The sequence below is a fragment of the Ceratina calcarata genome, unplaced genomic scaffold, assembly GCF_001652005.2.
Source record: "Ceratina calcarata isolate Rehan_Ccalc_2016 unplaced genomic scaffold, ASM165200v1 scaffold39.2, whole genome shotgun sequence".
NCBI classification, from domain to species: Eukaryota; Metazoa; Arthropoda; class Insecta; order Hymenoptera; family Apidae; genus Ceratina; species Ceratina calcarata.
The window spans coordinates 497,388-516,100 of NW_017162322.1; the positions used below are offsets into that span (position 1 = coordinate 497,388).

General features: G+C 41.1%; 1 protein-coding gene and 1 long non-coding RNA gene across 4 annotated transcripts in view; one reads left to right on the forward strand and one right to left on the reverse strand.

The window, feature by feature from the left end:
• Positions 1 to 18,713, reverse strand: part of Stg-1 (stargazin related protein STG-1) — a 29,830-nt gene that overhangs the window by 10,119 nt on the left and 998 nt on the right. For 2 of the 3 annotated variants that reach the window (XM_026814458.1, XM_018026721.2), the window contains exon 2: positions 4,552 to 5,912. In XM_026814458.1, the coding sequence (XP_026670259.1) occupies positions 4,552 to 4,870 (319 nt within the window). In that variant the 5' untranslated portion in view covers positions 4,871 to 5,912. Of the gene's footprint in view, positions 1 to 4,551; positions 5,913 to 6,118; positions 6,458 to 18,713 lie in introns of those variants that run through there. The other variant, XM_026814457.1, reaches the window with a different exon arrangement.
• LOC113464479 (uncharacterized) lies at positions 8,067 to 17,609 on the forward strand. Its single transcript, XR_003389337.1, has 4 exons — positions 8,067 to 8,317; positions 13,140 to 13,817; positions 13,899 to 14,104; positions 15,337 to 17,609. It is a non-coding gene; the product is annotated as an uncharacterized LOC113464479 (long non-coding RNA).

Genomic DNA, 18,713 nt, shown 5'->3' on the forward strand with positions numbered 1-18,713 from the left:
TTTTATTTTTTCAGAATTTCAAAAAATGCTTCAAATAAGAGTTCTAGATACTGCTCTTTCCTGGAAAAAAAGGTCGTATACAGTTTTTTTTATCTCGAATACTTCAAGACGAATCGATTAATTAGTGCGTTTATTGCTAATTATTTCTTAACGAGTGGAATTCGAAGGAACTTGCTTGCTAAAACATTTTTCGTATCTGAAAACTGCAGCTACATATCAATAACTAAGTTTATCAACAGAATTTAATTTAAATTGAAGAGCAAATTGTTTTCATGTTAAAAACTCATTTCACTGGTTAACGAGGGAGGTGATTTTAATATCAGAACTTGACGAGTTGGTCGATTCTGAAGGAGTGATAAACGCGTTGGTAACTTCGATTAAGTCCCGGCCAACGAAAAGACTGGACTCTCGCAACAAGTTGCAAAATTGTTTACTGAGGTGTAACCAAGATACGAAGATTAACAGAATTTACGATGGTTAAACGCGCGGTAAATCCGCATCCCGGCATCAGCCCGTGCGGAAGGGCGCGCAGCAGACTACAATATTAAGCGCACCGTGAAAACATCGAGAAACCGGATTTATTTCAATATTTACTTCAAGATGTTTACGGCGACGATTCAAATTCCTTGCGTTCGCTCAAGCGGAATGCGAAATTACGATGATAAAGTCAGTCAAAAGACATTCAGTAATCCATCGCATTACGAAATTTCATTTTAACTGAATATTCTAATTGTTTTGCGACAAGAACGTATCCCGAATGGGGAAAACGGCAGGAGAATTCAGCGCTATCATAGTGAATTGAGGGAAAAGGAGAAACAGCCACCTCGGGCAGACCAGCCGCGTTCTATACGCAATTTTCTTTCTGGGTTCTTGGCTCGGGCCACAAAATTCGAGTCTCTTCGACCGCGATAAGACGTTATCCGGTTGTTGGACGAGGCTCCATCCCATCGGTAGTTCTATTTCTTTTTTTTTCCACCCTTCTTTAGCCGACGGCGTAGCCAGGGGGCATCGTTCCTTTCTTCGAGTAGGCGCAGAAGCCCAGGGACGGTAGAAGGGGAGAGAGCGGTTTCCGGTGCCCTCGATAACGAGTCATTTCCGACCCACTGTACTCGTCTCCTTCAGAGGCGATCCTCCCATGCCGCCCCGCCGTCATTCCCCATCGGCGAAGAGCCGAGGAACCGGAATCACAGAACGCTTCGCGAATATTACCGGTTAAATGCTTTCCACCCTCCTGCCTCTCGGCCGGGGGAAAATTTCTCGTGGAGGCGTTTGCAACGGAAACCGACGATGATTCGCCTTTGTTGCGCGAGAAATATTGCTCCGGCAACCCTTCCCGATTAGATTAATCGCTGCCTCTTTTACAATTGTATCTCTCAAACGGCACGGAAAGCATTCTTCATATTCGCAATAAATTCATTACGGCATTAAAACGACCAAAGGATGCCGTGGAAGATAACTGATAAGCAAGCTTGATTACTAGAAATAAATTATCGTTATCCAGTAACAAGGGTAACGGCGTATTTCGTTGCAATGCTCCACACGTAGAATACATTTAACCCCGTGTCGTTTCGTCGTGAGATATGAAAATACATGAGAATAGAGTGGCGAAGGTAAAACGCTTCATGAGACTTACGAGTTAAATATCATTGTTTTTCCCGCGGAACTTCTGCGACTGATTGCCAAGCGTATTTTCATGACTCGACGAGACGTTCGTGATCATTCCTCGCGTTACATTATTAAAACGATACCGACTTCGTTTTATGACATGTTTTGTTACTAAACCACTGGAAATTATAGCGTCACGACTTCGTCGCGGGGACATTAATATTCAGGAGTTAGAGCACGTAATCCTACGTGTCTGGCAACTAAGGGCGGACCGTGTAACCAGCGCGAGTCAACAGGAAATAAAAGGAAACCGCGACACAGCGAGATTAAAAGTACACGTGGAATATTAAATGGATTACAGGGAATGAGCGGAAGAATTTGGCAGATATTTGAGATCGGATGAGCAAAGACAGACGTCGGTAGACATCCGTAAGAGCAGCCGGCACTAAACTCCTCGGCTGTAACGTTACTCGTGGGATCCCGTAAGTCCTGTTGGTTAAGTATTCAGGAAAAGTTTTCAGGGAACGGCTACGCAAAGTAGTTGGAGGCGGCGAGAAATGGAGGGCGATATCTCGAATCGTCGAAATGAAAAATCTACTTTTTAAGAGCGCCGGTTAGAGCCGTGGAATTTATTCGCGGAGCGTCCAGGCCCCTTTAAGAGTTGGAACGAGGACCGTGATGAAACCGGTTTCCGGGAACCGGGATTAATTGTTTCGTTTGTACATCGTCAGAAACTTATCAAATTAAAACGATGGGATCCTCCAAACTTCGGTAGAACGTCCAATGACCAAACTGGATTTTATACATTGACTTAAAAATTGAATACTGTGTGTAATATTTAAAAAAAAAAATATCAATAGCGAGTGTATATTGCAATGATGATTGAAAATCGTATTGTTGTACTGTTTACCGATAACTTGTAAATTGATTGCAGGCCACGATTATTTCTCTGTTTGTAAAGCGGAAAAATATTTACAATGGATGTTATGAAGGAAACTGATAAAGCAATTTAGTGTATTTAGTTAGCGAGTTATGAACCCCGGACCGGGCCGATGTTTAGAATCGAATCCGCGGTGAAATAATTCCATTTAAAAGCGACACCCTGACGGAAACGTTTGTTTCCATGGGATTTATTGCCGTGGAAATAGGGACGCGCGTCGATCGATTCCGAATGATTATTATCGGAAAATGAAAAATAAACTAGACAAGAGCGGGTAACAATCGATAAACGACACTCGTCGAATTAAATATGCTATGAATAGTATTAAAAGTCCATTTTCATTTAATCATCCGTACGTACACTGTCACAGGTGAATCTGAGATATTTCTGTAAAACAATATAATTATAAAGTCAAATGGGTCTTTTAAGATATCGATTGACGCTCTGAACATATAAATATTCATTCTGCAGCCGATTAATCTTACCGTTCTTTTAAAACAGTAAATTGGTAAAAAAAGTTGGTAAATTGTAGTTAGTTAAAGTAACGCTAGGTACGGCGAACAGTCACGTAGAGCAAAAGCGCACAAGCTGCTAGGAGTGTTTGTGGACAGTCAGAAAAGTTTGGAATACGTGGCACCCAGGAGAGCTTGAATCTACAAGTTAGCTCTCACATCCAGGAAGCGTGGACATTTGGAGATTAAATAGATATCCTGCTAATTGTTTCTACTTATCTTTATACCCTGGAGCACCCTACTCGAATATCACGTTCACTAATTACATAGTTTTACTGGAATGAATATTTCCTAGTATAATAATTTTCAGCAAAAATTGTTCGCCTCCCTTGGAGACATGGCTTTTCGTTTTATAGTGGGACTAGAAAAGAGCTAAAACGACCCCCGATTCTATTCCCTTAAATGCAGTTTTATTCATCGCTTTACCTCGCTTTCGAAGCAAGATCCCAAACAATTTTCCAGTTTCGAGTGACGCCCTCTCCTTTTCCAGTTTTTCAATTTCCCGTTAACGTTCCATTGGTATATATCTAGTTCTCTGTATATTATACTCTTTTTTCGAACGACCAGGAATATAAGCGGATCGGTTGTCAGACGATCGCTCGAGAATACCACGTAATGCCTTTTCGTGGCATTGGGGTTGACCTAAAAAGGGGCTTTGAGAATAAAGAAGGCAATCGGGAAGGGAAGTATGCTTGTTATCTTATTACTGCTGGAAAATCTACTCTTTCTTTATTTAGAATTTATTCTGCCGGTTCCACGGATGTGCCGACGAAAATTTTAGACCAATTTTTGTCACGTTTCACGGTTTTTGCTTTTTTGAAGCGTTCGATCATTGACATAGCGAATAATTGAACGTCGAGTCAACATTTTTTTTTCCATCAAGTTTTACAGAAAAGCCAATTTATCACGTTTCAAATCGTTTAGTTGATTGTACAATTTATTGTAGTTCGATTCTTTTTTGAAACTATTAACAAGTTCGAAATTTTAATTAACGTAGATAGAAAAATTCGACGAAATAGTTTTGCTTTCGTGTTATCTCTGAACCGTGGCTATTGTTTTTTTCTGAAGTTCATAAGCTGATTACGATTTAAGCTGATTTCAGTAATTACAAGGAATGTTGCATCGTGTTTACGAAGACGATTATGAAAGATTAATGAGATATTAATCTCTTGAGCATTACGGATATCGTTGATAACGAATCGTCTGTTTCGCATTGACCATCATTCTCTTTCGTTCATTCGCAAAATACAAAGTATTATCGTGTCCAGATAATCTTAATATCCTTCGACGAACCAGCTCGTTATCTTATCTGAGAACATATCATTCTTAGCCTGCGGATTCTATGCACTCAAATATGCACATAATATAAAGATTGTATGTAACGTGCAAGAGTGAAATCTTAATTTACATTTCACTCGTTAAATAGACATCGTAGGAGTTTCATATTGCTTAAGAACCCGCAGTCTAATTATAGCGAATAACCGATGGACTCACTTATGGCAACGCAGACTCTCCAAAGACCGCTGTAGGTAACTTTGCTGTCAGGTTCCGCGGAGCCGTTCGACGAACTTTTCGGCAGTTTCTCCTCCGTAAGCAGCCACTCCCCGGTGCTGATAGCGACAGTGACGACAACCAGCGAGAGCATCGCCGAGAGACCGGAAGCGATACCGAGACCACCACCACTATTCGCGTTGCCGCCGACGACACTGCTGGTAACAACGCCTCTAGCACCAGCGCTCGAAGAACCGGCACCGCCGAGGTTGTCGCAGCACCAACAACAACAAGACATCACCACGTGCCTCCCTTTTGTCATGGGGGCATCCCACTGCTAATTACGAGCCTCTTTACACCCTCCGTATTAATTGAACCCTCGACCCTCCTGTTTTAACTATTCCCTCAGAGTAACCACGATAAAAGCGGCGACACATTTATCTCGTAAGTGCCATAATCGCCCTCAAGAACGACTTCCTTCCTCTGATGGAATTTTTCACTTGTAGATTTTGATACAATAACTCCAGATGATATTATAGACTTTGCGAATGTTAGGCACTGTGACACATTTCATTGAACACGTTAGAGATTGCTCGAAGCTAATTCATGAACACCCTTCGAGAAAAGTTTCTTGTGATCGGTGACAATTGTTGATTTAAAGAAGTTATGAAGTAAGAGGTGTCCTGATTGGAAGACAAACAGTGGTCCCCCTTTTCTTTTACATCGTTATTTCTAAAGTTATGGCCGGGAGTTCGAGACCGATATGAAAACCCGCCGTTAACACCTCTCGTCGATAATGCGATAGAAGTAACGACAACAATTTATTTCCAGGTAACATACGAGATCTTTCCCTCGAAGCTTTTATTCGATAAGCTCGTACGAAGTTTCTACTCGTCGAGGATAGGCTTTTAGGCTTAGCCGAACCGAATTTCTCGATCAAGACCGGAAGTGAAGTGCACACACGAAGTCCTCAATAGATTTTCATCGAGCAAACATTTCCGGCGCGCAGGTAATTCATCCCAGAATAACGTACATATTCCCGGAGAATGAACGGTTCGCTAACGCGGTGAAACGTTGGCGTTGTAATTTTTCATTCGGTCCTCTCAGAGGGATAGAACTCGGCGTTGAACAGTCAGACGTTTGAATTTGAAGTATTGCATTAGACGGTCGAACATTTCTCCATTTATTACTAATGCCCAGTTGGACGTGTATTAGATGAATTCAAGGCAGCCCTGAAACCGTGGTAGCCTGCGCCCTGTTCTCTCATTCCCTTCCCGGCGAGAACTCGCGGAAGTTTACGGTGCGCGTTCGGAAGTTCGTCAAGGTGTCGCCGCGTAGATGGGCGCGCGTCCTTTTCTCCGGCTCTGCAACAGAAAGCGTCATTCGGTGGTTAAGATTTATGTGCTACGTGCGCGACTCCGTTCCGACAAGCGACACGCCTGGAATTTAAGATTTGTTACCGAAATCCATCAATTCTCCGACGTAGCCACTGTACTAACGACGAGCCCTCGGGAATTTAAATGAAATCTCGCTACCTCGATACGCTTCGTTCAGTACAACATAATGTTACCTAGCCTAGTTGCGAAAAGAATTATTCCACGTTGATCCGGCCTTTTAAATATGGAGTTTAATATTTCGTGGATCATTAAGCTTCCGGTAGTCGCTGCTGCGCGGTGAAAAAGTGACAGATGCTGCGACGCATAGTCAAGTGTCAAAGCCTCGTTGGATTATCATGCCCTCTTGAGTCAGTCGACTCGGCAGTGCTGGAGGATCCTCAACGGGGCATATTCCGGCCCTCGAGGAGGAAACTCGGGTAGGAATAAGAGCCAACCGCTACCACCCTTTACGCACGTCCCTTTTAATCCTTTAATCGTAATTGAATCGACGACGTTTCCGGTCCTGCTCCCAGCTTACGAACAGAAATTGAACTTTTAAGCCATCGCCAGCCAAGAATTCTATGCTGTTCCTATTAGCGTAATCCACGAACGTCGCCGCGGGTCGCGGCTCTTCATCAATGCCGTTCTCTTTTTAAGCCGGCTTCTTATCCCGCGAGGATTATCGGATCCTTCGATTCGAACCCGGGTTAGATCGATCGAAACAAAAGAAGAGATCGTTGATTGAAAATCTAACAGACTAGAAACCACTCTTCTAGAAGAGCAAAGAGTTCTTGATGAATGCAGTGATATGATATTAGCACGGTATAGGTATACGAGTAGACCTATCAATCAAGGTGTTCTTCTGTCTCCCGTCTTCTGGGACTCTATTACAATTTCCATGTCACCTACAACGTCAGATCATCGTTAGATCATTATTCATGAGACTGAGGATGTTCATTTTCCGCTTCAGTATGGCAAGTGAACGTCAGATACAAGAGGTCCATAAGGTAAAAGACTTACAGGTATACCTACTCTGTGATATTAAGAATAGATAACAATAGTTGAGGAATAATTTGGCCTTTCAAACTTTACACCTAGATATGCTTTCATTTACTTGTTATTTAATCACACTTGACCAAAAGGGTTTTTGCCCGAAGTAGTATTTTATATTCCGGATTAAATTTTTTCGATTATGTGACGAGATCAAAGAGAGTTACAAGGTAATTTGGAAGGACGTAGCCGCAGCTGGTTCATTTTCACATTTAATTTCTGCAATACATGGACAATGAAATTCAGCCATTTGGTCGGCGGCGCGGCGCGGTTGTAATTTCGTTTGAAAATTATTCGGTCCCGGGGAAAACTTGGTGCAGTAGGGTTCGCAGGTGCGACTGTTGCGCTGGCTGCGAATGCACGTTGCGGTTTTATCGGAATATCGCGTAGGCGAACAGTAATAGAAAGTTTCGTAGGACCGGGTTTGCGCGATGCGTCGCTCGCCTTGCAACATATGACTTCCAGTTTCTACTTTTCGAGTGGATGCTTGATAGCTGAGTGACTCTTCAGTGAACTTACGAGAGTTGTCAGTAAGTAAGAGACGGTCGCGAAACTTGATTGTGAAGTTCCCAGCAAGGAGATACCAAGAGACGTGCTCGAGAACCTACGTGAAACGTTCTTTTCGACGATTGAAATTCTTCGCACTGTGCGACCCGATTACCATAATACTAACGATACTAATTAAAGTAATTGATTTTAGCGGTTTTACTTTCTAACTAAAAAAGAATTTACAATATTATATAAAATGAATTTATAGAAATCTGAAAAAAAATTAAATTGTTACTTTGTTAACTGCTCATTTGCATCAAAATACAACTTCTGCCGGAAACATATTTCGTTTGGACGAAGAAAAAGTTTTCACAGTAAACAATTTTATTCATTAATTAATTATTGACGCTAGCGAGAAATTGTTATACAGAAAGTGTAGGCACTGGCGTTCTCTACAAGAAAGATTCTATGAATTTTTCTTCTAACCCGAAATTAAAATTTTTTTGCAGAATTTCGAAAAATGCCTCAAATAAAAGTTGTAAGTACTGCTATTTGCTGGGAAAAAAAGGTCGTATACAATTTCTTTTATCTCGAATACTTCAGGACGAATCAATTAATTCGTTCGTTCATTGCCAATTATTCCTTAACGAGTGGAGTTAGTAGGAATTTGCGTAAGAGTTCTTGTGTATCTGACAACTATAGTTACATACCAATAAGAAAACGTATTGTTACAACGTTTCCCCTCCACATTGCTACTTACTCCTACCACAACGCACTGTCTGAAGTTGAGCGTTCAGTACATTAAGACAGGGGACAGACATCAGATGCCAGCGACTAGACGCTGAGCTATTCAAGTAAGTAGATACGGAGGCTCAAGTAAATGTTAGTCAGACATCCTTTGCAGCGACGTTGCACGACGTCGATCTCGCTAATTTCCATTACCCACGTTATTTTTCTACTAACATTGTTACGCAAATGCTAATTATCTAAAACTAAACAAATATTAAAATCAGATTATATATGACTAATAGTATCTGAAAAATGTGCACATAGTACTCCTGTTATATTCTTAATCAAGCGTGTCTATCATGTCCATCTCTCATGCAGGACGACGTTGAACAAAGGAGAGAATTCGAAACAAGTTTGAAGCAAGTTTAAAATTTCACGCTTACAATATCGAAGGTTTACGAAGATGGACGTGTTTCGTGCATCACGTTGCCGCGTTTTATTTTCGCTACGTGTTTCCGCGGGGTACGTGAGTACGTGGCAGTTTTCAGCAACCGTGTAAAGGGAACGAGAGCATTGTTGTGTAAAGTCCTCCTGTTCAACAATATTGTGGTAACGGCGGTGTATTAGAAATACAGCCTGCTCGCTGCTACCGTTTATGTAAATTTATTATCAAACGATGGTTCTTTAAATTCTGAAATTTACGTCTCTCAACGAAAACGGAGCAATGACTTCGGGCTCGGTATATCCGCAGCGCGTATGAGCAGTCCTTAAAGAAGTTGTTGTCATATCTTTAGAAAAAGTTTGTTCCCCGAAACAGTGCATTCTCTGCGAGTTTGGCGCAACCCAGTTTGCGAAGAACATTTGGCCGACGTTGTACATACAGAAAGAACCACCACGTAATGCATCATGGGAATGATTCAACTTCTTAATCTCAGCCGTTTCGGATACATCTTCTTTACTCTTTTCACGTAGATCAAAGTCCAATTCTTTTTCCTCTAGATGGACAGCAGCAAAAGAATTGACAAAATAGGTTCGACCGTCCTCTTTGGACGCCTCATTCAACGCGTTTCACTCTTACCATGCAAAATACACCGCAATTTTATTCAGAAATTGTAAAGGGGACTAATATAGAAACGTGTAATTTGGTGTTATTGCTAATTCTGTTCTAAATGGTTAATCAGTGTTTAAATAGGAAAAGTCTCAGTTGGTTGATAAACGAATTCCGTTCCACGGCGCGATATTTTTATAAACCTCTGGCAACCGCGCGAATCAGCGAGGGAACGTTTCCCGCGTGGCGCCTCGATGGTCTATTTTTCCATGAAGGAACTGGCTCGAATCGATCGTTGCTGTGCTTTGCAGAAAAGCTTCGTTAAGTACGGATAATGAAGCAACGATGAGGCGGAACTGCGCCAAGAGCGCGAGACCGTGGCCCGTTCGCTCGCTCCCTTGCCTCTTCGACGAGCATGCGGCTAAAGAACAAGCGGTCGCGCGACCTAACCGCCCGGTATCATTGCGATCACGTCATTCGAGTCTAATTGCAATCGGTTCCCCTCATTACTCATTACTCGTTACTGAAATAGGGCCATTCGTCAGCCGGGAAAACGTTTTAACGGCTGAGTATTCCACCGCGAAACTCTATTTCTTTTTTCGAATTTTCTGATTTCCCGGCGTCGCAGGGTTATTAAAATTTCTTCGCGCCGGCTCGAATTTTCAGTCTTGCTACTTACACGCTCATTCATATATGAAATGTAATAAATTTTCTTAAATAGGTACAGAATTGGATTAAAAATGCAAGAGAGATTGATATAAAATGAATGGAAGTGTGGAACATCAAGCTTCGTTACGGACAGATAATAGAAAAAAATTGCGGGAATCGGTTGATCGATTTTAAAGGGAAGTCAGGGTGTATCCGTGAGCGTAGTTGGCCATGAATAATACTGACTAGCATCGTTAGCGAACCGGTAGTTATTTGTAATATAAATAACTTCCGCCGTCTTGAAACTTTTCCAACTTCGCTCTTTAAACAATACACCGATTAGTTCATGAATAAGAATGAAATTGAAAAGTTCCGATCCGCAGCTGGTACAAAGGGCGGACAGAAAAGATAATCAAAGCGAGATAAGAAGAATCGAAGATAAACTTAAACCAATGTTCGTTTCATCAAAGCGGGACAGTTTGACTTTAACGTTCGAATTAAATTTCCCCGTTGCGTCACTTTGTTCGCAGCGGAGAGTCAGGCGCGGGAGGAATTGCATTCCGTAAATTTCAGTAGAAAGAGAGCCGCGCGTCCGCTTTGGATTAAGTAACGCATGAACGAAACTAAGGGGACGAAACAATTTAGACGAAACCGGAATGTATCTTGACTTCGGCGCCGGAGTTCTTCGAGAGACACGCCGGAGCAGATACTTTGAATCAAAACTCTTAGAAAATATGTCAGCTATTTTTAAATAAGCTAACGTTTCGGTTTTCCTATTTTTCCAGACACTAATGAATTCCTTAGCCAATATTCTTCTAAAGGAGTCATGGAATATTCGATATCTTTTCTGACGTGAAGGAGAGAAGGAGAGAGAGGGGGGGAGAGAGAAGGCAGCGTGTATCGATTTCGCGTGAAATATGCGTCCACTTAAAACCCATGTAGCTAGGTACACGCAATTAAAACGCAATTTCCTATGCTATACTTTAAAACTTTACACGGCGCGAAAAAGTTCTAAAACGCCGGACGGATTTTACATCCATTAAAATAAAACCGGCACTCGGCCTCGGTGCTATTCGCTCTTTCTTTTTTTTTTTATTTCATAATATCCCGTATGATATACCGTATTTCAGGTTTTAGGTTGCTCCCCTTTTAATTAATCAGATTATAAGTAGCGTCGGCGAAAATTGATTTTTCCTAAAGGAAGCTGAGAGCTCGACCATCTTTACCACCAGGCCATTGACTGCCTTCCCTCGCCGCCCTTTTACTGTCACAGAGATTAATCCCTTACACACTCACGCTCTCTCTATTAAATAAATATTCGAACTAATTATTTTCCGATACCTCTGTATATATTTAATTGGTCTACTTTATGGTTTGAAGTTTTATAATTAAATATCGGAGTTCGAGTTGACCGTGTGGCTGAGTACTTCGGGTTTGGCTTCTTCTTCCTTTAGAGAAAAATATCTGGAGTGCGGCACGACGCCAAACTTATTTCGATCGTTCCGCTCGGTTGAGCTACAACCTGGACTCTCGAATATATTTCAAAAACGCTTTTCAATACCGTTGGACGCAATACCGCCATGATTTTCAGATCAAAGGAAGCTGTCAGAGAACGAAAGGGAGCAGATAATTTACAAACTCTTTTCCATCTCCGATCTCATAAACACAATACTCTTAAACGAAATAAGACTGGATGAGTTATCAGTTTTCGAAAAGGAGAATTGATCAGACGTATTTCATTTTATAGTCATTTATTTATCATCAATAAATCAATTGGGAGCATCACGTGGATTCATATATTCGCAATGGTTTTTATATTCAGGTGATATTTTCGGTTCGTTGAAAGATTCTGTAGGTGACAGGCGTTGAGGTCAACTCCCGAGGGTTAGCGCACCTACCATTTATAATCATGTGTGTCCCCCTTATAGGGAATTTCTGGCAGAGAGGAGAGGCTGAGAATTTATCGAGATCCCTGGAAGTCAAGCAAACTAACCGGTGAAAACTCTAGAAATTTATTTAAAAAGTTTTCCATAAAAGACAACTTCCAATTATTTCTATTAAAATTAATAACATTACATCGAATATATAAAATAATATTTTACCACAAATCCAGCATTTCTATCATAAATTCAATCTTCTCTAATAAGCCAACAGCTTGGTAGAATCTTTTGCCACGGGTTATTTATAAACGAAGGGAGAGAAGCGTGCTGGAAAAATGGCCGCGCGAAGTGGAAAATTTTAATGAAAAATCGGAACTGGGACGTTAAATCATCCGGCTGTAGCAAAATTTTCACGAATCGCTATTTCACTGTCGTAAGTACGACAGGTTTGTCGCAAGACCCGCGGAGGACGAGCGAGATAAATAGCGCGGCTTGCAACAGAAATGCAATCATCCGTCTTAGTATTTTTATCCCGTAGTTACTTCGCCTTTTTTGTCACTCTATGCACACACGTGATGGGATCAGTTGAAAGCGTAGCATTATGCAAAAAATGAGTTCGTCGTGCTCTACGTAATTCGTTAAGAAAGTTTACTCGTTCTCTTTTTTAGTTTGTATTAAAATAAACGAAGTCTAACATTGGAATAATGTTTATTCAATCTGTTTTTTTAAATTCCTTTCGCCACGTGCAATAATTTGACTGATGGGAGTTACTTTTTCCTTGTTCTCTAAATTAAAGTTGATGGATCCTTGCCACAACGGCGGGGGTGATACTCGGTACGAGAGGCTCGCGCGCTGTACAATTATCCAGACACTTTCGCAGTTTATCAGCGGGTCCCTTAAAGTAGTTTCTGCCCGATGGTTTCTCGCGTGAAACAGTGGCCGTTAGTGACAAGAGAGTTGCTGCTGCGCAGATGGCGATGTATTATGAGCGTCCCCGAGGGCCCGATACGTTTTTACCTTCCACGTATAAAAATATAAAAAGAAAGCAACGATAAAAGCGTAACAACAATTTCGATGTAAATTGCTTTGCGCGTTGCCGCAAACAATGCTTTCGGTTTGATGAAAAACGTAGTTTACGCGGATCGGGAATTGAACCTGTCGGATAAAATAATTTTAACTGGCTTAAAATAAAAAAAAATATATACTGGAAATTCACGACAGAGCGAGATAATATTTTTATAGTATAAACTGTGGTTTCCTTTCGGCACGGGGTATTTTTTAAACGACTGATCCTTCGGCAATAATTTCCTACAGGTATCGAATGGAAAGTCTAACAAGAATTATGCAGACAATTTCGAACGTCTGTTGCAGCGCGTCGGAAAAAGGTTGAGTTGTGTCCGAGTTCGTATGTATTGGATGTAGCGATGTTCAGCAAAGGTCGTCTGCATTCAAGTAGCTCGTTTGGTCGTCGAAAGCATCTCGAGTTCGAGGCCCGGTTCCTAAGGGCTACTGATAATCATGCCGCCGCACGTACAGCCCGGTTCCACGTGAATAAAGAAACGAACAACTTTTTCGAATGGTCTAGTTTCCGCAACTTTTTCCAAACAATGCACCGACAATTGAATAAAAATTAACGAGCTTCTCGAGTATACTTAGGAAATATACTAATTAGATAAGTATTGATAATTACGTTTATCGAACGTCGAGAAGTATCGATCTCAGATCTGTAATTAAATCTGATCGATTAGAAAATACTACGACGATTTAAGGAGTCCCACAGGAAAGAAGAGGCAACCTGATGTTCCATGTAAACCAAGAAATTGTTAAAAAATGAAATTGTTAATCGAGTATGTAAAAATTGCATTTATTGAATACTGATACTTATGTTAAGAATAATCAGTTAGGACACTGGAAAATACATACGATGATGTAAGGAGCCGTACGGGAAGAAGGGACGACCAAGGGTTGTTCCATACAAATCACGAAATTGTCAAAAATAATCGGAAGTATACTATTTTCTTAAGGAGCCGTGGGGTGTGTTTCACATCGGTAAGACGGAGAAACGGAGAATAAGGAGTCGTGGTTCCGTTCATGGGTCATGAATTGTAAAGCGTCGCTGTTTATATTCAGACATTCGAGCCAGGGCGCGGCGTTTCGTGCCAGCTTCCGGAAAGCGATATAAAAGAGGAAAGCGAAGCGACGACGTTAAAAAGGATCACCGAGCCTTGCTCGAGAGAGGGACCTGGCATTTTAATAAATTGAAATTCAACTGCGAACCGAAGGCGGAAAGCGTGCTGCCGTGACCCAGGAGGGACCAAAGGGATCGGCAACTGTAGGTATGTACAGAAATTCCTGAATATACTGTATATGTGTGTGTGTGTGTGTGTGTACAGAGAGAGAGAGAGAGAGAGAGAGAGAGAGAGAGAGAGAGAGAGAGAGAGAGAGAGAGAGAGATTAAAATACCTTCATTCTGCTCGATTTGGTAAGAAGCGAAACCAGGCGCAACCTTTGCAGAAGTTTCAATATTTGGAATCTAAGTTCGAAGAGAGGAAACTTCTTACTTTGTGGGTGGTACGAATAAAATAGAAATGCTTCAGCGATAAACGTCCACTTTTTCAATTCTTCTAAAAGCAGTGTGTACCAGATAAGAAATATAATGTGCAAACTGTGTCACAGCGGATGTAATATAGGTGGTACCCGGCTCTATATAGAATGATGTTCACATTAAGCATCGCAGCGTGGAAAATTATTCGCATGGAACGTTGAGGGAGAGCACGCTTCAGCATATTTTATAGTCAACATTTATCTTAGATTCTTCCCTTGCCGCGAAATTTCCAGTTCTCTTTATTGCAAAATATAGTCGATATGAGGAGGAGCATGAAAAATCTCGTTGCGGGAAGGCGGGCATCTTTCTTTTTCATCAGTACCAAATTACTACTTTTATTTCCTTTCACTTCGCTGCGACGGAGAAATTATTCCCATACATTTTCTGCGAGACACTACTGGAAATAAATGAATTTGTCTTTGCGCGCATGCGATCCTACATTAACGAGTATCGTTCCGCGAATCCAGGTAATATACGGAAGGGAAGAGTTGCGTTTCGATGTTGTAATTCAAAAGGGAAACCGGATGCAGCGGTGTTGACTACAGTTAAGAAACTACAATAAGCAATTAGAAGTGAGACATAAATCGGGAACAACTACTTGTGCGTGTATATGTGTACTATGTTTCTAGTTATGGAGCGAGCGGCGTAACACACAAGTTCACGTCTGGTGGAACTTAAATTAGTTTTGCGCGATATGGTCCTCACTTGAACCTCAGAGGTGCTGTTACAGTGACCAAGTTAACAAAAACAGAACAAAAGCTCCGTTTTCGCTTTTCTTAATTAAAACTTCTATTGTTCCGCGTTTCGTGATTTCTCGTGGATGTGTGTAGAACGCATGGCAATGAACGTGAGGGGTTCCAACGTGAGGGCCATTGTCCGAGCTATTAAATTATTCTAATAATTATCAGTTGAACCAATTCCAAGTAATATCGTCATGAATACTGACGATGCTATGCATTCGAGATTAAACAGCTTCTGGTAAACGATGGGAGCATGAAAAATAAATCTTCGCCGGCCGACTCAAATAATATTAATTTGGACTGCTCGCTTTTCCTGAAATTCAATTGTTTCGATTGGCAGAAAAAGGTAAAAAATTGTACGGTTGTAATCTTATTTTGAAAAATGAACGACTCGAGGGAACTAACACAACAGTAGATGGGAACTAGTCTTCGCCAGTTAGCTCTGAAAATGAAGTCGATTCTACGGGTGCCCTGATGAAGCTAACGATGTTAGGGAATGGTCTGTTATAAACCTACACTCAACAGAGGCATTATCTAGAGTGCAGCGTTTCTTTTTGTAATTAATAGTTAGAGAGGAAGCAGGACCTTTCCTGAGGTGAGGTAAAAACCCCTCATACGTGTCTCCCAATGTGAAAGAAATTATGAAATATTTTAAACATTATGATTATTATTTTATGATTCTGTCAATGACTATTGGATTATTGTGAATGATTCATAGAAGTAATGAAATTATTCTGAGATGTTAGATATTAAACATGCACAATAATTAACGAAGGAACTATTTGATATTTAATTACGAATCGCATTCGGTTCGTACGCTTATGTTAATATTAGAGAACTGTGAACGCTTATTTAGAGAGTCTGCTTCATCTTTCTATTTGAGAGAATCTTACAATGTTAGTGATCAACATTCTGACAGTGTGTCTCGTGTAAATTTCTCAAAGCGAGCCGTACCGCGCTGATTTCACACCGATAAATAATACTGTTGATTACACGAAAGACGGTAGACTCGGTAGTAGTAGCGAGGTGAAGTTCCATGGAGAGAATTCGATATGCACAAATCTGCCTTTGAATTCACCCGGATCCGGATAACTCTCTTTGGCCTCGGAGAGTTCTGCGTGCATTAATGGAAACGCCAAGAATTCCTACGCGAAACTCCAAGAATTCTTCCAATCTCCTCGCAGAAACACTCGTCTCTTTCTCATTCAAAGAAATTTAAAAAAGACGACTTCAAATCGCGTAGTTTCCCTTTAAGTAATTGAATGAATATCAGACACGATCGGAACGTATTATACATTTTTTCGATGACTACAGAGGAGTAACGGTCGCGCTCGATAATTAATTCCTGCAAGAATCGTATAATGTAATTGTTCTCGCTAGCATTTTTCAGTGTTCATGTTTCTTCGTCCAGATATTATTTGTTCTTGTTCGTATATCAACGTTGCGCGATTGTTATTCCTAGCGGTAATCAGTGGAGAAAAAGGGCAACGAATTTTGTAATCCGACAAGGGATTCTAATTTTGACCGTACAAATAACTTTCCGCCGGCAAATGGAATAATGAGTGCCGCGGTTTCGTACAGTAAAAGCGGGGACCGGCTACCCTGGTCGTTGTTTGCACGCGTATAGGTGTGCATGTGGACACACGTACAGGCACTCGTACAAACGCGTGTATAAGCAATTTGCCGACTCATGTAAATGTTTCAAACTGATATTACGTTAGGTCCGCAATCTGCAGATAGGGATAAATGAAGCGCCGTTGCTTTTTTTCGAGCAGAGACCGTTGCACGGATCCGCGATTGCAATAGCTTGCAACACCAAATGCGATTCATTGTTTATTTTCAATATTTTTCTACAAATCCTCGTATTTTATTTTAATTCATTAGAGAATAGACTGCATTGCATGATTTCTCGCATGAAACTGAAGATAAATAGAATGTAAAAACGTGTGTTTTTCCTGCATTTCACATAAACAAACGAAACGAAATAATTCGATACGTGTAAGTCGTAAATTGCGTCAATGCGAATCCGTCATTGTGGAAATAAACGATTTTCAAATGTTTCAACTGTAACGGATCGAAATTACGTTTTCCATCGGATCTGACTAAGCAAACACCGCGTTCACGTCGGATACATTTTAAATCGCTTGTTAAATTATTGTAAAATATCCAGGCACGTATTTTGTCAATATTTGAAAGGCAGGAGGGAGTATCGAGTGGGCAGGGAACGTGTGCTAATTATTAACACGGCCCTAATTTTTTAATTGGAACCTTGCAAATGAACTCTGGTATCGGACATTATTGTTTAACCATTTTAACGGTTTAAATCTTTGACGATAGTTCACAACGGACGGTCGATATTTGCGCACTCGCGGCGGATTAAACGTATCCGCGTTCACGGTAGCTTGGCCCGAATTGATTTGATCGAAAGTATATTACAAACCGATTGTTCGATGAACAGTCGCCCCGTTACCCGCGTTAATAAAATTCTTACGCTGAGTTTAATTTTTAAATCAATTACCCGCCACTTTTCGACCGCGATTGTTGCAGCCACAATTGCCATTAATTTTCGCGCCGAGAATTTTAATTTCAGTTGTACCCGCCGATATTGAACTATTCTTCTTTTTTTTGTTCCCTAGTACCGGATTCATTTCGGTCCGCCGATCGATCCATTCAAACTCGATTCGGTGGGCCACCGTTTCTATCTCGATTTCGACGATCAATCGTTCGCCGAACAACGGACAATAGCTCACGTTTGTGCAAACTTACGAATCCGCTTAAAAGGTAAACTTGCCGATTTCTACGCTAGGTATATGCGTTTGAATCGTGGAATAAAAGGGTTTTATGGAGTCATTTCCGACAGTCGTTACATTGTTTGAGAAGCATCAACTTCGGATATCGTGCCGTCGCTCGAGTGCGAGAAGAAGAGAGCTGAATACGTAAAGAGTTTGCCAAAAACTCGTCGCGAGATGTATGATCCTGTCAGGAATTTTACATTCCCTGTTCAATCTTATGAAATACCGTCGGGGGAAACAAGAAATCGATTCGGCAAAAGGGAAACGGCGGAGGGGTCTGATCAAATAAACAATCAGTTACCTATTCCTTTTGCAACATTTTCAATTTAGCATTGACTCGTTTACCGCGTCGATTCCTTTATTTCGGAACTGGGAACGCAACGCGACGAGCAATTGTTTATTGCCAGACCGATCGATTCACTGTTTATTTACTCAGCCCGTTTATTTTTTACGGATTTCCAACGAACAACAACGACTCACGTACGGGATAAGTGATAACGCGCGACGTTTTTTAATCAAATACGATTGTCCGTTCCATCATGTTTTCGTGACGAAAATACGATTTCGATGTTCGCAACGGGGAGGCAGGGGAGCACTGTCTATGTAAACGGGAGAATCAAAAAAGTTTCTTCCTTCTTCGACGATGCATAAAAGGAAACCACCTGCGAGCGGAAATCAAAGTTAGACAATCGGCAAGTTTTAAAAGTCCTCCGCGTTCTAGTAATACCAATTGAAATACCTCGACGAAAATCCATTTGCAGTATATCATAGAGCTCACATATCACGTTAAAATTATCGATATCTCTGA